Genomic DNA, 27246 nt, shown 5'->3' with positions numbered 1-27246 from the left:
TATAAATGATTTAAAATGTAGAAGACAGGAAATAACAATGAAGAGATTAAGATCTGGATATTGGACCAAAATCATGGTTATTTTAGAAAAAAATAGGATACAAAACTGTCTATTGTATAATAAAGGAACCAAAAATTTTAGTTAAAAACATGAAAAAATATCCGACCTGCCGGATTCGAACCAGCGACCTAAGGATGTCTATTTTGAACAACTACAGTCCTCCGCTCTACCAACTGAGCTAAGGTCGGTTTGTTTTCCATTTTCCAAACTACAATTTAATATAATACTTTACGAAATATCTTTACACAATTTTCCCTAATGTATTTAGTTAGTGAGTAATTTTGGTTATTGTAACATAACTTTTGTTTGCTTAAAAGATTTTCGTATTTTAAGTAAATTATCTTAATTGCTTTAACTGTTACCACAAAAAGTTATTAGTAAAAGATTTTCTTATATAAAAGTTTTGGCTACATTCATTTTATATTATAATATAACATCAAAAAACTGAATTAATCTTTATATAATATATTCAAGTTAAACATATTTTTCATTTTAAAATATCATAGGAAAAAGTCATTAAGTTTCTCATAACACTAGCGCTGAGAAGAAAAAATAAATCCATTCTCCGGTAGCTAATTCTCGTGCAAGCCTATTCGATGGCTCGCATGGTGACTAATAATGTCCCTAGCATGTTTCTCTTTTTCTCTTTTCCTTCGTTTAACTTTACAGTTTTTGTTCTTGTTTGATGGGTCTCATGGTAAGCGAGAGTATTTATAGAGTTCATAGATTAGGCCCATGACCTAAAATATCTACAAGTGAAAACCTTTTTTATTAATAAAAGGAACGAAGAATCAAAATATGAACGTTGAGAGCGTGCCTTTAGGGAAAATATCTCCAAAGCAAATGTTGGAGGCAAGAGGCTTGCAATTCAAGCTTAGAAAAATTCTTCTGCGTTTGATGGCTTTCGCAACTGACCATCCAAAACTTTTGCAATATTATATTATAAAATACAATCCCTCACATATTGCAAAAGATAAGAAACAAAGATTGAAAGAAAGAAAAGAAGAAAAATCCTGGGTTTTATAAGATGTAATGCATCAGAGCTGGTATAGCAAGCTATATGAACCAGTCCTAGATCGATAAACTTAATACACAGTATAGTTGGTATAACAAGCTATATGAACCAAAGATACTTAAGTGTGTTAGAGGTTTATCAATCACAGTACACCCCTACAATCCTTCCTATTATCCCCACAATCCTTGCTATTATCGTTGTGATGCGCTTATTAGGCCATGTGCGTGCCCGATATTCATGAGTGCTCTAGAGATCATGTCAAGATCTCATGCAAGTGGCCCCACTTGACACTCATATAGGTGATTTCATCAAGTGTATGCTGCAAATCATACACCACCCATAAGGGATATGAAGATCATTAAAAACTTTGTTTAATTACACAACTTAACCTCTCAATAATGCAGTCTCTAGCACTTTCACACACACCATAGGAATGGACATATTTGATTTAAAATCAAATTAGTGCTATCAGAACTAATAAGTGAGTTGTTTTTACCCATATGAACCTTATTCATGGATCTCCAATCACAAAGGTTGGATTACCATCACTTGTTTGTTTGCTAGTGGCTTAAGTCTCATTCCCCTTGATGTTTCTATGATCATATTTCTTTCCAAGGGTTTTGTCAGAGGATCTGCTAGATTCCGTTCTGACTTCACATAGTCAATGGAAATAGTTCCACTCTTTAGCAGCTGCTTCACAAAATTGTGTCTCAATTGGATATGTTTATTCTTTCTATTGTAATTTTTGTTTTTAACTATAGCTATTGTCGATTGGCAATCACAATAAATTGACACTGATGGGGTTAGTTTCATTCCTAGTGGAATGTTTACTAAGAAGTTTTTCAACCACTCAGCCTCACTACTAGCGAGCGACAAACTCATATTCCATTGTTAATCTTGCAATAATTGTTTGTCTGGCTGATCTCCATGTAATCGCACCACCCCCCAAGTGTGAATATATAACCACTAGTGGATTTTGTCTCATCTGAATTAGAGATCCAGTTAGCATCACTGTACCCTTCTAGTACAACGAAAAATCCACTATATTTAATGGCATAATCCATTGAACCTCTTAAGTATCTCATAAGCCTGGAAAGTGCATCCCAATGTTCTTGATTTGGACATTGAGTGTACTTACTCAGTCTACCTACTACATAAGCAATATCTGGTCTAAAAAAACTCATCAAGTGCAGTAAGCTCCCAATTATCTAAGCATATTGAGGCTGAGATAATGATTTTCCTTTATTTTTCATTAATTTAGAGCTAACATCAGAAGGGGTACTCACGGATTTAAAATCATAATACTCAAACTTCTTAAGAAGTTTCTCAATGTATTGTTCTTGGGACAGTAATATACTATCTCCATTCCTTATGATTCTAATACCTAAAATTACATTGGCTTCACCCATGTCTTTCATTTCAAAATTTGATTCTATAAACAATTTAGTTCTAATGGCAATCTCATTGCATGTACCAAAAATTAACATGTCATCTGTTAAGATGTCGGCAAGTGTACCGAATCGTATCAAGTAATAATAAATGGTAAGATCAAGTATCGTTTCTCAAGAGACTCACGACACTAGAGAGTCATGTAATTACTTAACTAATTAAGACTTTGAAGAACAATTTTAGGGTTTTGAATGAAAAAACAAGAAAGTAAATATACATGCACTTTTGATCAATTGAAGAAAACACAAAGATGAATGGATGATATTGAACATATGAGATGAATATGTTGTTGGGGTTTAGATTTCACCTAGTTTACTCTCATGCATATATGAATTCATCTTCATCATTAATGTTAATATCACTTTCTAAATTACTTAAAACCCGATGTCTCGGTGAAGAAATCTTATCCTTAATTACTAGATCACAATGTCTTGTATCACTAGCAATTAATTCTGCATTACGATTATAAGCTTAAGATAACCAAAACTCATATCCCTATGTCTAGGAAATACTACTTTTGGGAGAAAATTCTCCAGATCTAGGTTTCCTTATATGTGTCCATATAACGAAAACCAATGATCATGTCATGAATGAGTTAAACATAACAAGCATATAGCAAAGAAGAATAACCCTAACGATTAATGAAAGAAGCATAAATAAATTAAAATCAATTCAAATACATGAGAGTTCACAAGGTTACATCATCCCCAACCAACAAATTGAATTTAGTTCCCCCTTGTCATGAGGAAACTAGATGAACAATGGAATGAGAATGAAAGATAAACCCTAAAAACCTAAGAGGAGAGCTTTCGCATCCACATATGCCTCTAGAGAGTTGGAGAAAATCTGAGTTTGTGTCAATTATGTCAAAAGATACCCCCTCTAGGTCGAAAAAAAAATCCTTAAATAGGGTTGAATTGGATCATGGGCCAACGCTGACATCGCTCAGTGCCCCTACTTAGGGCGCCCAAGCGAGCTTCCAAAATGATGGCGCTTAGTGCCCCATGAAGGGCGCCCAGGCGTGAAACGTTACTTGAAGACTAGCGCCCAGCGTCCCTGAAAAGGCGCTCAAGCGTGACTGTGAGACTCCTGCGCTGAGGACCCCAGAAAAGGGCGCCCAAGCGTCCTGCGACCTTTAGCAGCCTTCTTTTCTGGTGTCTTTCTGTCCTTTTTGAGTTCCAACTTCTTGACATTTAACTCCTCTTCCAATTCATCCCAGTTGCCTACAAAATCAAGGGAATTTAGTGATAAAATCTTCAAGTATAACCTCAACTCTCTTATTCACCAAAATAAGCTAAAAACAAGAGAACAAACAAGTTTCTAAGTCAAAAAGAGTTCATTTGTTATCAAAATTTACTCTCAATTAACAGTTAAACCAACCGTTATCATCACTCACATACAAACATATAATGACACAATCACCATTTTCAAATTTAGAGTACACACATTTATCCGCATCATTAGGTGAAAAGCCCATTTTTTTTTCAAGTAATTAAGTAAAATTACCTATATCCCCACAATTTTAAAATATTTAAGATTGGTAAACGAGAAAATACCTGGTTTTGCTTCTCTCATTTGTAGGTAAAGTATACGAAAAATTACTCAAGTACCTAGCTTCATCTTCTTATTTCTTTTTCTTTCTCTGAAGAGAAATCTTCTCCACCTTTCCTCAAACATTACAAAGGCACGAAATATGAAAATTAGGATTCATTATCCTAACTCCAACGAACTCCAAGTTGTTGCCTTGTCTCCCTCTTCTTCATCCTCATTCTCGATCCCTACAAATGCGATCAGAAGCCACCGTTGCTGCGAGCACCTTGCCAGCCTCCAGAAGTTTTGTCTAGAGAAGACCTCAACTTTTGACATATCCGGAAATGGTTTCGCAAATACCGTCTGAGTTCTGGAAACAAATATTTGATCCCCCGAGATTGAGTTGTTAATGTCAGCAATAAGTCCTTAAGATTGTTGTAAAAGCTGACAATAAAAGAATAAAGATCACAAACAAAGGATTTCCTGAGGCGTGTAGATCACTGTCCTTAAGAACTTATCCGCGGTGTATTGCGCAAGTCCCCCAGGATACAACAAGAACTTCTCAGATTTTCTGAGGATATCAGAACTAGCAAGGATCTCTATAAAGAGAATAAAATAAACCCAGAATATTTTTAGGGAAAGAAGAAAAGAGAAAGAATGAAACCAAAAAAAGAGAGATTGATAGAAGAGTGATTTCTGAAGATGCGTTTTGGAGTGAAAGAAGTGTTCTATTTACAGAGTTCATGGATCAGGCCCATGACCTAAAATATCTACAAGTGAAAACCTTTTTTATTAATAAAAGGAACGTGGAATCAAAATATGAATGTTGAGAGCGTGCCTTTAGGGAAAATATCTCCAAAGCAAACGTTGGAGGCAAGAAGCTTGCATCCAAGCTCAGAAAAATTCTTCTGCATTTGATGGCTTCCACAACTGACCATCCAAAACTTTTACAATATTATATTATAAAATAACAAGTGTAACCAGGCTTATAGGATTTATTAACAGATATTATTAAGCCAAGGAGAAACGTTGATATTTAAAAATGTTGCTCATTTATCATAAATATTTAGGATAACATGAGTGATATAATTGTGAGATTATGTACTATCTTTATAGTCCATTTTAATAATGAGCAATCTATCAGGTAAGGATAATATAAAATGTGGAGAAAAAACAAAATTTTATTTAGGTTCCAAGATGGAAGCTAAATGTTTTTATTGAGATCCGACATGAACATTTGGATAAATGGAAAAATTTTATGGGTGATTTGAATACTTTTTATGGTTAAAATTGAAAATCACTAATGGAGAAAAATTCATCTACAAAAAGTTATTTGACGTTCAAGTTAATAAGTGAACTTTAAGATCTATATAAGTGTATACGTAAGAGAGAATTGTGTGTATTTCTTGAAACAATACTATATGTATTTATAATTAGGATTTTTTTGGTCATGTGAGATTTGTGGTAGAAACTGATAATATAAAGAGAATGTCAATAAATATAACAATTTAGTACATATATGATAATTAGCGAAAAATAACAATATGATACGTATTAAATATTTTGTAAATGTATGATATAAGAAATATTATGACACAATCAAAATAGTGATGTTTGATTACATATACTATTAATGTATGAATATTTTTGTCAAAAGATATATTTCAAAATATATTTTAATCACTTTAAGTCAATAAAGTTAAATTAACCTTGTTAAGTCAGATAACTTCGAATATTTATTGAGTTAGATATTTACAACTTTTGTATACTATTTGTTTATCAGGTTTATTGAAAAATATGTTTTACATAAATTATAATTTAACTTAAGAACTAAACATATATTTTTATAATAATTGAGAGATAAAATGTAACATCCCAAAATACAGTAATTACCATAATCAGAATTAATTACATTAATACAGTAAAACAGTGCAGTCTTTACAATAAAGGATCAAGGTTCAAAAGCCGAACGGCTTGGATACAAAATAACGAGCGCAAACAGAAACAGGAATAAACTATAACGAACGGTTTTACAAAATATTTAACCGAACGTCTAAACTGAATCTAATATTTACAACCCTAATCTAAACGATGCTCTCTAAGGCTCGGCCTTGACTTCCACCTCGACAAGGTTTTCTTCTTCAATGACGTCCTCCAGAGTGCCTCGCCTTCTGCTCACATCCACACGGATGATCATTGCAAGACAGGACGAACGTACATAGACAATTTGACAACACAAGGAAAAACGAAAGGGTAAGCTTATATATAATTTAATTCATACAATCAACATATACATCAAACGTTACAATTCACACATACATCATGTAACTTAATCATAAAATGACATAGACATGTGTGTATATATATATATATATATATATATATATATATATATATATATTAGACCGACCGTCCGGACTGTATGAATCTGTGTAGTTACAAGCGTCCTTGCACTCGAGTGATGTAGTAACTGGGATACACCAAACAGCTGTCACTCGAGGTTAGTCCGTTCTTACGTCGCCCATGTTAACTTATGGACTAAGGACCTCCTGTCGTTCCCACACATGACTACCCTCCTCTACATGAAGACGAGTATCACGGAACATCAGGATGGACAGCGAGTCCTAACTTATCCACAGTCATACTTTACCAAATTTAATGTTTAACATATCTGAGACGTTCCTCCCTGGAACGCTCGTTCAAATTCCATAATCGTATAATCATTTAATATAGTGTTCACACCTCTTAATATTTCATATTTATAACATTTTCATTCTATGTACCACTCTCTTAAAAGGACGAACGTTCAACTTTCTGAAGGAAGAGGACGAACGTTAAAAGCCAGATTTAGAAGAACCCATTAACAATCAGGAAGACTCCAGAATAATACGACCATTTTCAGAATATTTTAAGTACCAAGAGGACGGGTTGACTCCACTTGGACGAAGATACATTAAGAAGAATACTTAACTACATTGGGAACCTTTTGTTTAAAAGGGGTCGACTGCCAGTCAATGACCGAACGCGACAATATACATTTATTAAGTATTTGGACGAACGCTATTTACGTTCGTTAAGGAATCAAAGATAGGACGAGCGTTCGATCTAAGACCGAACACTTCATTAAAACGAACGCTAGGTAGATGACCGAGAATCAATCATAACGAATGCTTGGTACAAGACCGAGCGCTATTTAGAACGAGTGCTTGGTATAAGACCGAGCACTATTCAGGACGAACGTTCGGTATAAGACCGAACGTTACTTAATTTAGTATTATTTAATTTAAGGCGTACAACAACTCTATGCTGAGCCGAACGCTCAAACATAGTATTTCAAATGAGGACACTCATTCTCAAACCGAATTCTTCCCAAATGAAAGAATTCTACTCTAAGTCTTTTTCAGGGAAACCGAACGGTATAAGACCGTACGATGACGAACGTAATTTATCATAGGGAGTATTTTACGTTTCATAATTTTCATCTATTCCAGATTTCAGATTCAAGGTATCAGTTCATATTTTAGGATTCATATCAACATCCATTTATAAAACTTTATAACATTCATTCTAATAATTCATATTCAACATCATCATACAAATCTATTTCATACATAATAAGTTTTCATGATCATACTCATACATCCAGTCATCATCAATCATACATCCATAATCATACTTTACACACACATTCATTCGTTCATCAACAGGCATTCGTTATCATCAATCATACAGCAACATATGAATTAAATACATAAGCTTCCCTTACCCGGATTCGTACGCAACTTGCCCTAATGCAAAGGATTGGTTTGTTCTCTTACAACGTTCTACTCCAAGGTTCCCTTAACAACTTCCACTAAATCTAAACACCAAAAAAATCAAATATCTCAGATATAACCCATGCATGAACCCAGAACTTGGTTTCGCATGAACCCTAATGGATGAGCGAATCAGAGATGAGAACTTACCAGCTTAAATTCTAACTCTGTTCGGTCCAAAATAACGCCCACGTCTCAGGGAACGTCCTCACGGTTCTGAAACGTGATCGGAGAAGAAAGTGATGAGTTTACAGTAGAGAGAAGGTGGACTGGTTCTAGAGAGAAGGTAGAGAAAATGAAAGGTTGAGTTCTGAGGAAGAAGATGAGTGCGTGCAGGTGAGAGGGAGAGATTTTCCAAAAACTCAGTTTTGTTCAATCCACGTCAAAATGGACGAACGTCTCCACTGCTGACACCTGTACCCCACTACTGACTTCCGAAACTTCTAGCGTGACAGGTGACGCTCGTGCATGTGGTGCGAAGTGCGTTTTTAATGACTCTGAACCATTGACGTGATGTGCATTGATTTTGATTTGACATATATTTACAACGTTAATTATTTAGGGTCTCACATAAAAATATATTTAATTTATATTTATTTAAGTTTTTTTAACCTATCTTATTAATTAATTGAGCTCTTAATATCTTGTTATAACTTTTTGTAAGGATAATTAAAGTGATATTACAATTATTTATTTGATATGTTTTTGTTTAGTGCATCAATTTTCATGATTTAAAGTTTGATTTATCTTTATACATCACATTTTGATCAGTCAATAGTTTTTTAATGTATTATTTTAATTGTCTATATTAAATAATGATGTTATGATTTAATTTAATAAAATTCTATATTTAAATATGTTTTTAGTTTTGAAAAAATTATATATTTTGAATCTAGTTTCGAATATAATTTTTCTTCATTTCTTTATTGTAACATCCCAAAATTATACAGTCAGCAACTATATAATAGAATATTAACATGTATTAATATTATATAGCAGTTTTACAATTAAAGAGAGCAGTGTGCAAAAATGGCCGAACGGCCTTACATATACACACAAAAATAACGAGCGTTCACAAAAGAATTAGAACGAACGGTTTACAAAATATGGCCGAACGTTCAACTATTTACAATCCCCAAAAGAGCGCTCGCTCACAGCCGCTCGCTATCCTAATATACTAACTGAAAACCGAACGTCTTTACTGCTCGGCCTTCACTTCCACTTCAACGAGATTCTCCTCAGCTAGGACTTCTTCTTCAAGTGTTTGCTCCAGGGAAGTATCACCTTCTGCTCACATCCACACGGATGATCATGGCAAGGACAAGACGGATACACATATACCGACAACGCAAGGAAAGTGCAAGGGTAAGCTTATTGAATTTAATTTAAGTAAAACATATATTTCATACTTATCAAATACAGCAAGTAAATTCACAAACATGTACATTCAATTCATACAATAATTCCATCCAAACCCTGATGCTAGACCGACCGTCCGGACTGTATGAAACCTGTGTAGCTAAGGCGTCCGTGCACTCAGGTGGGGTAACTGGAATGCTCATCAGTAGCCACCTGAGGTTAGTCTGTTCTGTCCAAGTTACAGTTATGGACTAGACCTCCTGCCATTCCCACTTATGACATACTCCTCTCTACTTGAGAACGAGCACTCACGGAATATCAGGATGAACCACCATCTAAGCTTACCACGTTCATACTTACAAATCTCAATTTCCAACCAAGAGTCGTTCCTCCCTGGAACGCTCGTTCAAAATCCATAATCATAATTTCAACTCTTATAGTGTTCGCACATCTTAATTCTTCCTCTTAAATACATTTTCATTCTATGTTCCACTTGCATAAAAAGACGAACGTTCACTCCCCTTCATAACGAGGACGAACGTTAAGAGCTATACCAAGAAAGACTCCATCGAATCAGTTAAATGAACTGATTCCAGTACGATCCAAATAATACTTAGAAAAATCTAAGTTCAGTAACACTTGAACGAATCCAATGGATAGGGGAAATTTCAAGTTGTTTAGATAAATAAACTAGACAAGATTTTAATCCAGGAGACAACTGTCAGTCAATGACCGAGCGCGAAAATAAGCTTTTAATAAATCTTGGACGAACGTCACTGAGGACTTGGACGAACGTCAATAGAACTATTGGACGAACTCTATTTAGATAGTAAGGACGAACGCTATTTCAAATTTGGGACGAACGCTATTACCGCTCGTTGATAATTTAGAAATGAACGAACGTTCGGTATAGGACCGAGCGTTCCTTTACCACATACTCATTTGGACGAGCGTTCAGTTATAAAACCGAACTCTGCTTTGGACGAACGCTAGGTAAATGACCGAGCACTAATTAGAACGAACACTATTTAGAACGAACGTTCGGTATTAGACCGAACGCTAACTAGGACGAACGCTCAATCTAAGACCGAGAGCTCATTTGGACGAACGCTCCGTATAAGACTAAGCACTACCTATGACGAACGCTGGAATATAAAACCGAGCGTTACTAAAATACTTCAATTTATTTCAATCGTTGGACACGTTAGGCTGAGCCGAACGCTCAAACCTAACCCTTCACACAAAGGACGCTCGTTCTTAATCAGAATCCTTTCCAAATGAAAGAATTCTTATTCTGAGTTCTTTCAAGGGAAACCGATCGGTATAAGACCGTTCGATGACGAGCGTACATTATCAAGTAGAGAATATGAAAATTTCCAGATTTATCATTTTACAATAACTTTACAGTTTTCATATGATTCATAACTTATAATTTCTCTCCACCATAAATCTCATACATTACAAAATTCATATTATCATACCAACCATACAGAAATGAAATCATACTCCGAATCATACGTTTCATTCTCAGCATACAGTTCAAACAATATTCATCATATACATCCAGTGCAACCATGCTCGTTCATGCATACTTAAACATCAAATATTTCATGCATTTCAGACATCCAGTACACTTCATTGCTTTCATACACATCAAACAAGTATTAAATTAAATTACTAAAGCTTCCCTTACCCGGATTGCGCGTTCGCTCTTCAAAAGGAAAACCAGATCCCAGTATAAACTCTTCTACCCTTTACGTTTCAACCCAAACTCCTTAAACTAAAATTTCAGCAAACCAACACGGGTTCAGAGAAAGTGCATGCAGTTCAAAACGAGGCTTGCATGGGGATAAATGAAGAGCAGTTAAGGACGTGAAACTTACCCGTTTCAGAATCCAAAACTGTTCGGTTTGATGGAAAGCTCACGGTGCAGGGAGGCTTCTCACGGTGCTGAAACGTGAACGGAGCAAAGGATGGTGAGTTACAGAAGAGAGAAGAAGAAAGGTTTTAGAGAGAAGGAGGAGAAAAATGGAGATTTTGAATTTCGGGGGAAGAGGAAGGTGTACGCAGAGGAGGGGAAGAGTTGTTCAGAGGAATTTAATTCTCTTACCAATTCATACGGACGTTCCTTCCTGTGCTGACACCTGGCTTCCAGAATTGAGTGCAGAACCTTCCGATGTGACACATGTCAGAGATAATCAGAGAATGAAAGTGCACATTAATGGCACAGCACGTGGAGGGGCGTGGGTGCATTAATGAAACACAGAGACATTAAATGGGGCGTGACATTTATCGTTGAAGTATTTATAATTTCTTTATTTGGCTTCTAAAAATATATTTATTTATAACTTATTTACCATTATAAGATTTTCAAGAGTTTATCAAATAATTTTATATTTTTTCCTTAAATTTTATTTACCATAATATCTTGTATGTTTTGTATCATATGGGACTTGTCAGGTTAATAAAATGTATCTCGGGGAGACCTGATAAAAATAAAAATAAAAAATAAAAAAGTTAGGATGAAAAATTTGAAAAATAATTATTAGACACTAAATGTAAAATTTATAAATTTTTTAATAACCAAAACATATTTATGTCATAGTTTTATTGTATTTAGTTACAAATAATTTTCATATGCTTTTATCTTTTAAAAATTGTTTGGATGAAAATAAAAAATATATTACTTGACTAACTTATATGCCTATAAATAATTTGATTATGTTAATTTAAAATATTTTTTCATTAATTTTTTATCTTAATTAATAATAAGTTTGTTTATGTTTTGAACTAGATTGTAAAATTAATAATGAGCTGTGGTTGTTTTTTATGTTTGATTTGGTGAAATTAGGTTCTTAATGAGTTCAGTTTACTGTTTATCTGTACTAAAATTTATAAAAGAAAATTATTTAACTGTAAAAAGTAAACAATTATAAAATCCGACCTACCAGATTCGAACCAGCGACCTAAGGATATCTGTTTATCACAACTACAGTCCTCCACTCTACCAACTAAGCTAAGGTCGGTTAATGATATAGTCACCAAATGTTTTAACAAAAATCATATATAATTTCAAAGAGTAACTTTTATAATTTTTAGAAAATATATTTTACAATTAATTTTTAATGTAATATATTTCAAAAACCTTATATCATATAAGTGAACTAAGCAAGTGTAGACAAGAGGAAATAGAATTGAATTAAACTATATATTAAGCAAGTATTATTTGCCTTGACAGTTAGTACAATTAAAAAACAATGTTCAAGTGTGTCATGAAAAACATAAATAAATCAAAATCATTCCAATATTCTATAATTCATTAATAATAATCTAGTAACATGTATAAATGAAAGTCTTTCCATATTTCTAAAATTGATAGCATATTATTTTAGCATCACCAAGAATTTTTTTTTGTCTTATTTGGAGTCTCTTCTCATAAAAACATAAACCAATCTTTTGCATATCATCAAACAGAACTATACAATTATGATCAACTAATTACTTAATATATAAAATTAGATTCCAAATATCATTTATCATCAGATGATATTTGCAAGAAAAGTGTCAAGCAAGAAATTAAAAACACAATCCAACTCTTCAATTCATAATTATATTTTTGAAAAAACAATATTATTTCATGATTTTACTTTTTAGATAAAAGGTGAAATATTGATTTGATAACTTTAATACAAATGTGTGGTTTGGTTAAAATATGGTCAAGTTTTTTCTTTCATTTAATACAAAATATTAAGTTACTAATTATTTTTCTTTTTACTAGTGTCGTGGATATATAAAACGTCTTAGATAATAATTTTACTTTGTTATGAGATAATCAATATTGGATTTATCCTAATACATTTAGTTATTCATTTAAACTATTAGAATCATGCTTCTATTTTTTAAAGAACATTTAAATTGCATATTAATTAAATAAGCAAAAAGAAAATTGAGTATCACTATTATAATGAGCAGAATCATAGCTTATGTGCGTATTGTTTATTTTACACTTTTGTTTAGATATGTTATTAGATATTCAATAATTGAAGAAATTTTTTAATATTGAATATGGTATTTTTTTTAAGCATTAGAAATTACTAGTTTTTTAAATATTTTAAAATTTTAAGTTAAGTTATATTAATCCCCTTTTGCTAGTGGAGATCTAAAACTTATTGTTGAACTTTTTAGTATTTATTGTAAGAAATTTGGTTAAAGTATTTTTTATCCAATATATTTTGTTTAACCACGTAAAAGTTTTGGCATTCATGTAAGATCAAAAGTAGGTTACCAGAACTAATATATAATATCAGAAATGATGTGTACATGTTAATAGGATTTATCTTAGTCATGCAACCTATATAAAATGCCAAATGAAGTGAATAATGCACTGTTCAAGATATGCTACAATAACCATAGACTAAATCTAAGATTGTATTATAGTTTTTAGCCATTGGTCTTCTAATGAACAAGTTTAACTTTATTCTCTTGAGAACTACACATTATGGAACCAAATCCATGTCCAAAATACTGAATTCAAGTAGTACCATCATCAAAATATTAGATTTGTTGATCAAAATGTCCAGTACTAACTAAGGATAATTAGTAGAAACAGTTATCAAAACAGATTGAAATGTCAGGACTGAATGTGCTACTACTGCATTTTGCTCTCCATTTTTTTTTTCTAATTTCTGACTCAATCATCTTTTTAAATTTTAAATCAATAGAACAATGTCTGGCACTTTACTACATCAAGAAAGAAGATCAATCAAAAAACAGATACAAGGCAACACAAACGGCTGTCTTTAATTTATATCAATCTAGATATCATCTCCTTTGTCTTAGTATTTACAGTTCCACGAACTTCTCTGCAAGACCCGCTGCTCCTGCTCTTTCTTGACAAATCTGCCATAAACATGTCAAATAGTTTTATAGCCAGAAACGGAGTTCAAAAGTAGCAAAAGATCAATTCATTTACGAATGCATCAAGTATCACTACTCACAAAAAGTACAACCTTACCAGATCTAAATCTAACGCATTCATAAATCTGATGGCTAAACATAAGATAGCCACCCTTATGGAAATCGTTGAAATTACACTTGTATGTAAAGAAAAAATTAAATATATAAAGACAAATTCGTACCATTGTTGGTTTTTCCTGAATTCAGTAAGTACAGGATATATGTTTTCAAAGGCAGTGTACGTCTCATCTCTCACCTGAAAATGGAAATGAAAACAGCTAAAATCCAGCACAAAAAAGAGGGCGGGCGTGGAGGGCAATTACAATGGGAAATTGTAAAGCAAAAAAATTACCTTAGCTCCTGTTAGAACAATTTTTCCAGAGACAAATATAAGCAACACTATTTTAGGTTGCTTCATACGGTAGATTAGACCTGGAAACAGCTCTGGTTCATACTACCACCAGAAACAAGCAAAGTATCAGCAAATAACCACATCAGTTTCCTCCACTTCAAAACTTAACAGAAGATGCCCCTTTCCACAATTTATACTTCCTCAAGTTACTTTATCACACGAGCATAGTAATTTATATTAATATTATTCCGGTTTAACCATTTCACTCTATTTAAATTTTTTGAAAACAAAAAGCCTTACCCTCCTTTAATTGGAGTGATTTGGGTGGTGGATTGTGGATGATTGATTTGGAGTGATTTTAAGAGAAAGGGAATAGAAAGTGAGGTGGTTCGGTTTAATGGAAGATAATGGATTTGAGTAGAAAGTTTATTGGTATGTGATTGATTTGATTGAATTTTTGAAGATTGGCAAGTTGTTTTTAGTTTAATATCAAAATTGTCCGTAGCTGTATTTTTCAAAATATAAACTTTTTGGTTAAAAGAAATTAACTGGGTAAATGAAAATAAATTATTTCTTAAATATTATATATTAATTCCAATAATTATAAAAAATTAAAGAAAAGTCAAATAAATAGAATTATTTAAAAAATCAATGTAGGGGCACATTAGTAATTAATCAAACAATCCCCACAAATATACTACTTTCTCCTCGTCTCACTCTTCATTCTCACAAAACTTTCCCCACAAATCACCTTAACCAAATACAAGCAACCCTCACAAATCATGTCAAATCAATCCCCACAACTAATAAATCATGCATACCAAAACAATGCATTAAGTATCCGAAGTGTTAGGCAAAACATTGAAACAGCTTTGCAACATAATGCTTCAAACAAAATACATTTTTTCCATAGGCTATTTTCACATCAAGTATACAATTCAAAAAGACGTCCTCAAAACTTTTTTAGATAGAGACAGCTAAGCATCAAGACAGTGAAAATACATAACAGTGTTATTTTAAAAGTCAATATCAAAGATCCGATCCAAGCCTGTAAAGTGTTTCACCAAAAGTTAAAATACTTACACTTGAGAAAGCACCATGAGAATACGCAAGACCCTCCAGCCGTATGGGGAACTTGACATCACAAGAGCCAACAATGTTCTGAATTTTGAAATCCTAAAGTACAATACCGAAGTAATAAACTAGTAACCAAGCTGTACATAGTTAAGTGAAAAAATAACAATGGATAAAACAATTTCAGCAAAAATTATGAGAAAGTGCAAGAGCAATACCTTAAATTTGGCTGGGAAACCAAGCTTTTGGATAATTCGAGCATACTGAAAGGAGGGAAATAGAAAACAACAAAATTATGTAACTTTTTCAGAATGAACTTCGCAATTCTAACTGAAGAGAGGAACCAAAAGATCAATATTAAACACATTCAGAGAAAACATCCAGCCTCCTTCAACTATTTAAGAGCTCAGTCTACTCAAAACAAGAACAGTTTCAAAACAAGCTACCAACAAAGTGGTTAGGGGTTCAATTTGAAAAAAAAAATCATCAATACCCACAGAATGATAGAGAAAAAAAACATAAAACAATAACATACCTTCCTGGCCGCCAATTTAGACTGTTGTTCACTCTTAGCTCCAGTACAAACCTAGTTGATGATCATAAAAGAATAAATCAGAGTCCATAAGAAAGAGAACCCTTTACAAGAAAGGTACCAAATTAATTTGGTTTTGTAATAAAAGTGTAGAGCAATGACAGAATCCAGAAAAGAAAATTGCAAACCAGAAGGCGTACAATCTGATTTGTAATTGAAATGTATAGTAAATTGCAAGTTGACGCTAAATTATTGAAATAAAAAACAAATAAAACTGTAAAAATAAGTTTAGAAATAGAATGTCTTCATTATTTACAATTCTGCATAAACTAATAATTGGGTATTGAGGTTGCTCCATGCATCATCTCTCCTTTTCTCTCATAATGCTATACAGAACCAATTGATTCATGCAATTCTGACAAGTGGCAACTGTGTTTACAACCTCATTACTAGAACCAGTTTGTACATTGATTTGATAAACAGACAATTAAAATGGAACAAGAGAACCACACAACTACGAATTAACATTGAACTAACTTGAGGACAGTGCTGAATATAGCACAATGAACTACTCTCATCTCGTAGACAGACATGGCAGTAGAGAAAAGAAGTATACCATCTTGCCAGAAGCAAAAATAAGTGCAGTTGTTTTGGGCTCTCTTATCCTCATAATAACAGCAGCAAAACGCTGCAAGCAAACAAATCACAAATATCAGTAGAGTAAATCACCAACCAACTAGAACAAGCATATACAGTACATCCGCTAATTAATAATTCTGAATAACACAAGTATACTAACATGTGGAAGATATCACATGGGATATTACTATAAAATAGCTATCTTAGATTAATCATACTTCTCTGATCCAGATAAAAACAAAAGAATTCCCAAAGCATAATACATGACTGCACAGCCACCAGCAAACTTTGTTGTAATTCAGATGCAAAAGCAGAAAAAAAAGACATGTAAACATCCACAACTGTACAGAGAGAAACTGTGAGTGAAACTCACTACAAGTAAACGAAACTTGCCTTGGGATTGTACTCAGCGTTACGAGCTTGTAGTGCAATTGTTTTGAGGTCCAACTTACAGTCCAAATTGACTGTGGACACAATATTTCTGGCAACACAAACAGCTTGATTTTTAAATTACACCGTGTAAATAGAGGAAAAATTATCATGTACACAAATATAAATAGAAACAAATCATTTGGATAGTCCAAAGTAAATTGTAAACAGAAGCAAAAATTATTAAATAATACAATGTAAATTCAAGCACAATCCCTAACATTCCCATGTGAACAGAAGCAAAATTATTATACATTCCAACAAAAACAAAAGCAAATTTTATTATCAAAAGTGGCAAATTTGGTGAGCGAATGACAGATAGGTCAGGGATTACACAAGAAAACAGGTTGGTAAAAAGACAAGAATCAACTCTGCACAATAACATGCTTTCGTCCCCAGAGAAATCCATCCAGAAAAAGGACATAGGAGATTGAAAGTGGCCAATATGATTTGCCATCTTGTTAGGCACGACCTCAAATTAAAATGGTTTAACATAAACACCATAACTCAAGCAACATAAAAAACAAGTTTCGGCAATACGAGTATAAGGAATAAATGCATGCTTTGGAAACTGTCGTAAGGTGTTAACTGAAACCCTGCAATCCTATGTTTGCGTTGCTTCATGGTGGTTACCAATACCCAGGCTTAGGATGAACTTAAGTAGAAAATTTGGGAATTAAAAGTTGTATCTTCTTGCCCGTTGTACTGATTAAATATCGCAAATTGTAAAAATTATTGGTGTTTTTAACATTTAGCAGAGTTTTAAATAACTATCAAGTCCACAGCTGTAATTTCAACCTTGATGTCAATGTTTATGGTCTATCTGTTATACTGTCTGTGGCCATATCGACTTCTTATGTTCACAATTGTCCGCAATGTCAGTAAATCGAAACCTACCACCAAGAAGCATATGCCTATCCCTGATTAGGACACCATAAAGTCTCCCACAGTCATCACTAGTTAGATATCAATATTGAATGTAAACTAAAGGTATAATCACCATTTCCTTTGCACCATGTTTTACCACAAAGCGATCCCAACAATACCAGCTACAGTTACATCATCACTCAAAAGGATTTACATCAATATTTACAAGCTGAATTCCCTAGCAACACAATAGTGTTAAGAAGATACAAAGACATAGGGGTTGACTTACTGGATAGCTATTACTAGCAACACATAAAAAGTCACTTATTATTATGAAAAAAAGGGGGCTAAACCCACAAATTAAAACTTAAAATCCAGCCATCCGAAGCTTGCAATTGCCAAACGAATAGGAGAACGATGTAATTTGTTGAAAATAAAACAACGGATACTCACTGAAGGGTAGGCACGATCCCAGAAGGATGCTTCTGTAGATCCACCGGCTGGCTCCCTTCCAATCCTTGGTCAGCCATCAAACCCTAATTTAATAACCCAAACGCAGAGCTGCCAGCAACCAAAAAAAAAAACACAAACAACCCACCACGTTCAACACCAATCAGTACCAAACAAAAGTTCACTACGTTCTTTTTCAACTCTAACAAAAGAAAAGGAAAACCCTTTAAAGATTAAAAACCAAAAAGACAAAGAACCCAGATCTCGAAATTAAGACAAGCCCAAACAGTTAATCAAAGATTTTCACCCGATTCAACGAACCCCTCTTTTTGTCATAAAATTAGTTTGAGAAAAAAGAAAAATTGGGGATTTGCATGTGAAATCAGACCTATAAGAAAGAAATTAGGGTTGTGATGTGCGCGTGGAGCGAATCGAGAGGGAAAAGAGTGAAAAGGTGTAGAGGGAGCGGGAAGGATTCGAAAGAAGAGTTCTTTTATATGAGAAAAGGAAGCTATATAGACAGAGGATTTGGGATTTGTATGTTGTGATAGGTTTTGATTTGAAGAGAGAGAGAGAGAGAGAGAGTTTGTATGTCCAGAGAATGTGAGGAAGAGAGAGAAAGAGAGAGTGAAAGGTATTTGTAATGTGTGTGAAAAGATCTGGAGGCAATAGCGAGAGAAGAGAAACGAGATCTGCCACCTCTTATTTATAAGCGTGAGGGAGGACAATGCTATTCTCGCACCTCTTTTCTAATAGCCCAATTGCGCAACGACATGTGGCTACCACGGTTGACTTGACTGGGCTTTCGGGAAATTATTAGGCCTTTTTCTTTTTATTTCATGTATTAATTTATCTTAATTCTTTTTAATTTAAAATATTTAAACAAATACTTTATTTTCGTTTAAGTGTTCATTCAATTTTTGTGTGAGTATTTAAAATTTGTATATATATATTTTTTAATTTTAATTTTTTTATAATGTTTGTCCACTTGTTTGATTATAATAGGATTTTATAATTAATATAAAATTACACATATTTTCTTATCTTTTTATTAACAAAATATTTGATAAAGATTTTGTTTATATAAAATGATATTAGTTGATTATTAGTGAAATATCTCAATTTTTCATAGTATTTAACTATTATAGGATACATCATGATCTTGATATTGTATAACAATTAAGTCAAGAAAAACATATAAATTTCTATTACAATAATTTATAGGTTTAAACCTTTGGATGATCTTCGCATTTGTAGCGAAATATCAAGTGGGTCCTCGTTTTGAAAACGGTCTTAATTGAGTCTTCTTCTTTTGTTTGTACTTTTATGTGGTTTGTTGCTATGTTCTTTTCTTTGCAATAATCATCTTGTGGGTGTGAGCAGAGGGAGATGAGGTATCTCTAGAGCAAACATTGGATGGTGGAAATGTTGTAGCTTAGATTTCTTTAGATTAGAATTGTACATATTGTATCTAGTTTGTTTTTAAAGTTAAAATTTATAGTTGTTTTTGGATAACTGTAAATTTATACTTTATATTATAGTCGATAATTGTTCTATTTTATTAACTATGTGACGACTATAATTTGGTTAATCACTATATTTTGGAATGTTACAATCACAAAAATATATATTTTTAATAGTAAAATAAATTAAGCAACGAAATAAGATAATACTAGTGCAATCAAGATAAACGGCCTCGGTTATTTTCACTTATAGACACCAGTTCCGCGACCGAGGCATATACAGACGAGGTAAAAAGGGTAGGCTTTTTGCCTCGGTTCTGAACCAAATCAAAAGGGTTCAGATTCTGCCTCTGTTCACAGACAACCGAGGCAGTAGTGTTTTTTAATTTTTTTATTTTCAACCGAGATCAGTGTTGGTTTGTCGTTCTGTTATGTTTTCCTATTATCTTTGTGCCTTAAACTTCTTTGTCTTTTTTAATCTCAACCTTATCTGCAATTTTTTTCATCTATGTTTTTGGGGGCAAAATTACTTTGACAAACTTAGATGATTGCTCCAATCTAAGAAGGGGGAAATAGGGGAGAGAGCAAACGGAGGAGACGATAATGGAGGTGGAAGAGAGGAGGAGGAGGCTTTATTCCCTAACGGAGCAAGCAATCAAAAGCTTTAGAGAAACACTATCCAAACCAAAAACCAAAAATCAGAGAAACAGTATCCAAACCAAAAACCAAAATCAAAGATCCAAACCAAAAGCCAAAATCAGAGATCCATTTCGCCGTCCACCTGCAAAGAAACAGAACCAAAAACCAAAAATCAAAACCGCAGATCCAGCGCCTAACCGCCACCATGTCGCCGCCGCCGCATCCTTGTCGTCGCCGCCTCTTCGTTGTTCCATGAGAAAAGGGTTTCTGCCATCGCAACCGCCATCGCAGCTGCCATCGCGGGCTCTCGTTGCACCGTCGCGGGCTGTCTCGCCGCACCATCGCGGGCTCTCGTCGCACCGTCACAGGCTCTCGTCGCACTGTCGCGGACTCTCTTGCCGCACTGTCGCGAGCTGTCTCGCCTTGCCGCACTGTCGCGAGCTGCCTCGCCTCGCCGCACCGTCGCGAGCTGCCTCGCCTCGCCGCACCGTCGCGAGCTGTCTCCCCTCGCCGCACTGTCGCGAGCTCTCTCTTCGTCATGAAGAAGAGGTTGGTGAGGGAATGGTGGAGTTGAGGGAGAAGGGAGTGGAGAATGGGAGGGGTTGCAAGAGAGGAGGGAGGGAATGAGGGAAGAGTGAAACGTACTGGAATAGGGGAAATGAAACATGTAGGTTATTTTTTTTGAATACTACCTCGGTTCTACTCTCCACTTTGAGGCCTATAGTCCTTAGAAAAAAATTAAAAAAAAAATGAAATGGCTATACGCCTCGGTTCCCTCCTAAACCGAGGCATAAACATGGTTTCGCACCGGTTCTGAATGAACCGAAGCCATAAGCTCTGTGCAGACTTAAAATTTCAGACCTGTCAAGCGAAAAGGTAGACTTTTAGGCATCGGTTTTGCTATCAACCGAGGTAATATTACTTATATGTTTCGGGTCCTCTTAAAACGAGACATATAAGTTCGCCTAAACTACAAAAAAGCCACCGTGTTTTGATAGACTTCAGTTTTTCCTAAACCGAAGCCTATAGGCGAGTTAAAAAGCAATTTTTTTACTAATGTAAGAAAAATATCATCCAAAAATGAAAAAAATTAAATGCTAAAGATTTGATTGAAAAAAAAAAGAATTCTAAATAGAAAAAGTAATAAAAACTAAATAAAAATATCAAATTTATAAAATTTAAAACTTTAATTAAAAGTTTTTATTACAATATCTGATGTAATTTGAGATAATATCTTTAGAATCTTCCTAATTAGAGGAAATAGATACATAATCTTTTATTTTATTTTATTTTTCCTAGTTTTCCTATTTCCCTTTTTAGGAGAACTAGATTATTACAAATAGAGGATATGAGAATGTATTTTTTATGATTGAGAATAATAAAATAAGTCTTATTTTCAACTTGGTGTCAGAGCTCCTGATCTTGGGGCTCGATTCCGCTGCAACAAGTCGCACCGTCATTGCTGTTTGACCACCGCCGTTATCGCCGTTGCCGGTTGGGCTTGTTGATAGGGCAGAAAGGTGCGCACAACATCGGCGATCACAACGCTGGAAGTTGCTCCGTGAGAGGAGCTGCCACGCGCCGCCATTGTCGCCGGCACGTGTAACCCACGCGCCCACCTCCGGCGAGACCCACTCGTCATCGCCGCCACATACAAGGTCGCTGGAGCCCCCTGAGTCTATTCCTAGGGTTGGTGACGACTCATTTTGGCTGTATTTGAGTAGATCTAAGTTTTAAGTTTTGCTCTTTTTTTCTCGGTGTGACCCACTCGCCGTCGCCGCCACATAAGAGCCGCTAGAGCCTCCTGAGTCTATTTTTAGGATTGGTGACGACCCGTTTGGCCTTTATTTGAGTAGATCTGAGTTTGAAATTTTTTGCTCTTTTGTTTCTTCGGTACGGGATGTCTGAAGAAAAAAGTATTCCTTTGGGGGTACCTAATGACCTACCAAATATAGGAAGTACCTCTTGGTTGGATGGTCAGAATTAGTTACAATGGAGCCAATTTATTCTAAGGATTCTCGAGGGTCGTTCAAAACTTGATCACAAAGATGGAGGAGGACCAGGACCAGACGTCCTCACTTTTCAATTTGGGACAAGGAAGATTCATTAATTATGACTTGGATGTGGCAATCCATGATTCTTGAGATAAGGACAATTACATGTTTCATTCTTGTGCAAAAGAAATATGGGATGATTTACAGAGTACTTTTTCTTTAAAAAAGGATCTTGGTGCTTACTATGACATCAATAACAGGATATTTAATACAAAACAAAGCTCCCTTTCCATATCAGAATATCACGAAATCCTGAATGGTCTTTGGATGGAACTCGATCATATCCAAACAATAAAGATGTGTAAAACAGATGCTGTCACTCTAGCTGAATTCATTGAAGGGGAAAAAAATCTTTAAATTTCTTCAGGGCCTGAATCTTGAGTACGACCCAATCCGGGTTCAAATTTTTGGAAGAGAAAAATTACCACCCCTGTCAGAAGTTTTTTTTATGGTAAGAGGAGAAAAAACTCGGAGAATTGTCATGCTTCATGGAGGGATCTCCAACACAGGCTCTGCCATGACAATTAGAAAGGAAGTCCACAAGGGAACAAATGCTGGGGGAAAGACGTTTGAAAGAGGTACTCATGGGGATTATTGTTCATACTGTAAAAGATTTGGACATACCAAGGAAACATGCTTCAAACTCCATGGAAGAAAGAATGTTCTTGAGCGCATGGGAAACAACAAAGGGCCTACTCAAAGATGGGTAAATCATACTACCTTAGAACGGGAAGCCACCAATCAATCTAGTCCTTCCCAGTCTAATCCACCACTACTACCAGATCTTGATATGAAAGCTTATAAGGAGAAAATCGAGCGCTTGGAAGCAATAGTTGAATCAATGAGTAAGCCCTTTAGATCATGTACTCTGTCCATAAAAGGTAAGATTTGTCTCAATACTGTTGGTCATGTGTCTCAAGGTATTTGGATCCTTGATTCGGGTGCAACTGATCATATGACACCTTTTAGTGGGTATTTGAACTCATATGGAAAAAGCAATAAAGAACAACTTATTACAGTTGCAAATGGTCAAGGTATACCTGTTTGCGGCTCTGGGAATATATTTTTGGACTCATCTATTATATTGAAGGATGTTTTACATGTTCCTTAATTAGTTAATAGTCTTATCTCTGTGCAAAAACTCACAAAGGATTTAAATTGTTCAGTAATATTTTTTCCAACTTATTGTGTTTTTCAGGACCTTGCCACGGGGAAGACGATTTTAACTGCTAAGGAGCAAAGTGGGTTGTATTTTTTAGAGTTTGATGACCAAAGCAACACACAAATCATGAGTCAACAAGCTACATCTGAGACGTGGGCAAAATCTCAAATATGGTTACATCATCAAAGGCTTGGGATCCTTCATTTAGTCTTATCAAGTCCTTGTTTCCCCATTTGTTTACCAAGGAGTTTGTTGAGTCTTTTAATTGTGATATTTGTCAATTGTTAAAACACCATCGTGCATCTTATCCTATTAGTAATAAAAAGAGTATTTCTCTATTTGATTTAATTCACTCTGATGTTTGGGGTCCTGTCATAGATTTTATTTTTGGAGGAAAATGGTTCGTTACCTTTATTGACGATTGTACCCGTGTCACATGGACATATCTTATGAAAAATAAATCCGAAGTTTTTCAAATTTTTGTTAATTTTTTCCGTCTTGTCCAAACTCAATTTGAAAAAAATATCAAAAGAATTAGGTCTGATAATGGTACTGAATATGTGAGTCATGAATTTCTCAATTTTTTGTCTCATAATGGTATTGTTCATGAACTAACCTATGTTAATACCCCTCAACAAAATGGGGTTGCTGAAAGAAAGAATCGCCATCTTCTTGAAGTACCTAGAGCTCTTCTTTTTCATATGTTTGTTCCAAAAAATTACTGGGGAGAAGCTGTGTCAACTACCACATATCTCATCAACAGGTTACCCACTTGTATCTTAAATGACATTAGTCCTATAGAGTCTCTATTGTCTTTTGTTCCTTCTTCTTCCCTAATAACGAGTCTACCTAGTCGAGTCTTTGGATGTGTTGTTTTTGTTCACTCTCATCATCCTAACCAGGTAAATTAGATCCCAGAGCTCTTAAATGTGTCTTTATTGGGTATCCTTCTAATAAAAAGGGTACAAATGTTATCATCCTCAGAGTCATCGCGTCTTTATCACCATGGATGTCAGCTTTCATGAAAGAAAATCCTTTTATGTCAGTCTACCACTTCAGGGGAAGAAAGCACTTGAAGTGGATGAACTCTCCTTCTTGTCATTACCATGTTTGTCTTTGCAGGATGCCCAATACCTGAGCAATGAAGCTACCATAGTCCACAGTGAGGAAGAAGAAGAAGACATATTTTTTGGCAAAAAATATGAAAGAAGAGAACAACCCACTTCGACTCTCGAGCAAGAAAAATTGTCTAATCCGGAGGTGAGGATCCCTAAAGATATCAATGAGGAGGAGGTAAGTATTACTGAGGATTTACGCATTGCATTGAGAAAGGGAAGAATATCATGTGCTAAATATCCTATTGCTCAGTATGTTTGCACTAACAATCTCTCTAATAAGCACAAAAGTTTTATTGCTGCCATTGATGCCACAGAAATTCCTACCTCAATCCAAGAGGCCATGAAACTTGAACATTGGAATCAAGCCATGAAAGAAGAGATGAATGCTTCAGAAAGAAATTCAACTTGGGAGATTGTTGATAAGCCAAGAGACAAGAAGGTAGTAGGGTGTAGATGGATATTCATAGTGAAACATAAGACAGATGGGACAATAGAAAGATATAAAGCTAGATTGGTGGCAAAAGGATATACCAAAACATATGGGATTGATTATGAGGAGACATTTACCCCAATGGCAAAGATGAATACAGTTCGAGTTATTCTCGCTTTGGCTGCCCATTTTGGATGGGACTTACACCAGCTAGATGTGAAGAATGCCTTTCTTCATGGAAATCTAGATGAGGAAGTGTACATGGAGATTCCCCCAGGTTTTGAAGTGAAAAATGAAAGAAACAAGGTATGCCCCCTGAAGAAAGTATTGTATGGTCTTAAGCAATCCCCTAGAGCATGGTTTGGAAGATTTACAAAAGCAATGGTTTCCTTGGGATGCAGACAAAGCCAAGGAGATCATACTCTATTCATAAAGCACTCTTCTACAGGTAAACTCACTCTATTGCTTGTCTATGTGGATGATACGATTATTACAGGAGATGATGAAATAGAAAAATTGGCAGCTCAATTTGAAATGAAAGACCTAGGAAAACTCAAATATTTTCTTGGAATAGAGGTTGCCTACTCCAAGAACGGAATTTTCATCTCCCAAAGGAAATATGTACTTGATCTCCTCAAAGAAATAGGAAAATTGGGATGTAGAACCTCAACAATTCCTATAGAACAGAATCACATAATTGGAAGTGAAGAAAGGTCTCCTGTAGAGAAGGCCCAATATCAGAGATTGGTGGGAAAATTGATTTATCTATCACACATAAGATCAGACATTACTTATGCAGTTAGTGTAGTGAGCCAATTTATGTATGATCCAAGAGAGAGACACATGCAAGCAGTTGAAAAAAATTCTCCAATACTTGAAGTCAAGTCCAGGAAAGGGGTTATTATTCAAAAGGGAAGACACATTAACTATGAAGATATATACTGATGTTGACTATGCAGGTTCTATTACTGACAAAAAATCTACTTCTGGGTATTGTGTATTTCTTGGAGATAGTTTGGTAACATAGAGAAGCAAAAAGCAAGATAGAGTATCCTGTTCTAGTGCAGAAGCTAAATTTCGAGCCCTTGCTCAAGGAATGTGTGAAGGACTCTGGATGAAAATCATTTTGGATTATCTTAAAGTAAAAGTGGAGCACCCGATGCAACTAAACTGTGACAATAAGTATGCTATGAGCATAGCCCATAATCTAGTACAGCATGACAGAATCAAACACATTGAAATTGACAGACATTTCATCAAAGATAATCTTGACAGAGGTTTTGTGATTACAACTCATGTTCTTACAAAATTTCAAATAGCGGATATTTTTACAAAAGGACTTCCTCCGGGTAGATTTCAAGATCTTGTAGGCAAGTTGGGAATGATTGATATTCATTTACCAACTTGAGGAGGAGTGTTGTAATTTGAGATAATATCTTTAGAATCTTCCTAATTAGTGAAAATAGATACATAATCTTTTATTTTATATTATTTTTCCTAGTTTTCCTAGTTTCCCTATTTCCCTTTCTAGGAGAACTAGATTATTACAAATAGAGGGTATGAGAATGTATTTTTTATGATTGAGAATAATAAAATAAGTCTTATTTTCAACTATATCTATCAAATATATGTGTTTCTGAAATGTCTATCATCTTAATTTTAGTTTTATATTCTCTCAAAATAAAATAATTCACATTTTAAAATATATAGTTACGTTATTATATTATATATTTCATTGAACTTAAGTTTGTATATATCTTTTTCTTCATTCTTCATAATTTACCAAGCAAAGTCAATAGTTATAATTAAGAAGTTCTTTACAAAATCAATTTTAATTTCAGAGAAATTTTAAA

At 34.5% G+C, this 27246-nt stretch overlaps 1 protein-coding gene and 2 non-coding genes across 3 annotated transcripts; all 3 read right to left on the bottom strand.

Annotated features, from left to right (window-relative positions):
• Positions 1 to 160: 160 nt before the first annotated feature.
• TRNAY-GUA (transfer RNA tyrosine (anticodon GUA)) lies at positions 161 to 248 on the bottom strand. Its single transcript is given in 2 exon segments — positions 161 to 196; positions 212 to 248. It is a non-coding gene; the product is annotated as a tRNA-Tyr (tRNA).
• Positions 249 to 12166: 11918 nt separating this feature from the next.
• Positions 12167 to 12254, bottom strand: TRNAY-GUA (transfer RNA tyrosine (anticodon GUA)). The gene is given in 2 exon segments: positions 12167 to 12202; positions 12218 to 12254. It is a non-coding gene; the product is annotated as a tRNA-Tyr (tRNA).
• Positions 12255 to 13741: 1487 nt separating this feature from the next.
• Positions 13742 to 19200, bottom strand: LOC124836397 (TATA-box-binding protein). Its single transcript, XM_047311547.2, has 10 exons — positions 18916 to 19200; positions 18531 to 18638; positions 17175 to 17262; positions 16759 to 16830; positions 16146 to 16196; positions 15829 to 15873; positions 15620 to 15712; positions 14537 to 14638; positions 14367 to 14440; positions 13742 to 14127 (listed from the first exon to the last, which is right to left on the bottom strand). Coding segments are annotated over exons 2-10 (603 nt in total). The 5' UTR covers positions 18608 to 18638; positions 18916 to 19200; the 3' UTR covers positions 13742 to 14126.
• Positions 19201 to 27246: the final 8046 nt, after the last annotated feature.

This window comes from Vigna umbellata, chromosome 11 (genome assembly GCF_029865625.1).
Source record: "Vigna umbellata cultivar VRB3 chromosome 11, Vumbellata_1.0, whole genome shotgun sequence".
In the NCBI taxonomy this organism is placed as follows: Eukaryota; Viridiplantae; Streptophyta; class Magnoliopsida; order Fabales; family Fabaceae; genus Vigna; species Vigna umbellata.
Note: the sequence above shows the minus strand (reverse complement) of the source record. Positions and strands in the feature narration are given on the sequence as shown.

Bases quoted from the DNA above. Each gene is read 5' to 3' on its own strand.
- LOC124836397 (XM_047311547.2), bottom strand. From the start codon at position 18,607: ATGGCTGACCAAGGATTGGAAGGGAGCCAGCCGGTGGATCTACAGAAG. The intron at 16,831-17,174 runs GCAAGTTTCGTT...GTTTGCTTGCAG, and splicing joins ACGCTGAGTACAATCCCAAG to CGTTTTGCTGCTGTTATTAT. The intron at 15,713-15,828 runs GTATTGCTCTTG...ATTGTACTTTAG, and splicing joins GTTTCCCAGCCAAATTTAAG to GATTTCAAAATTCAGAACAT.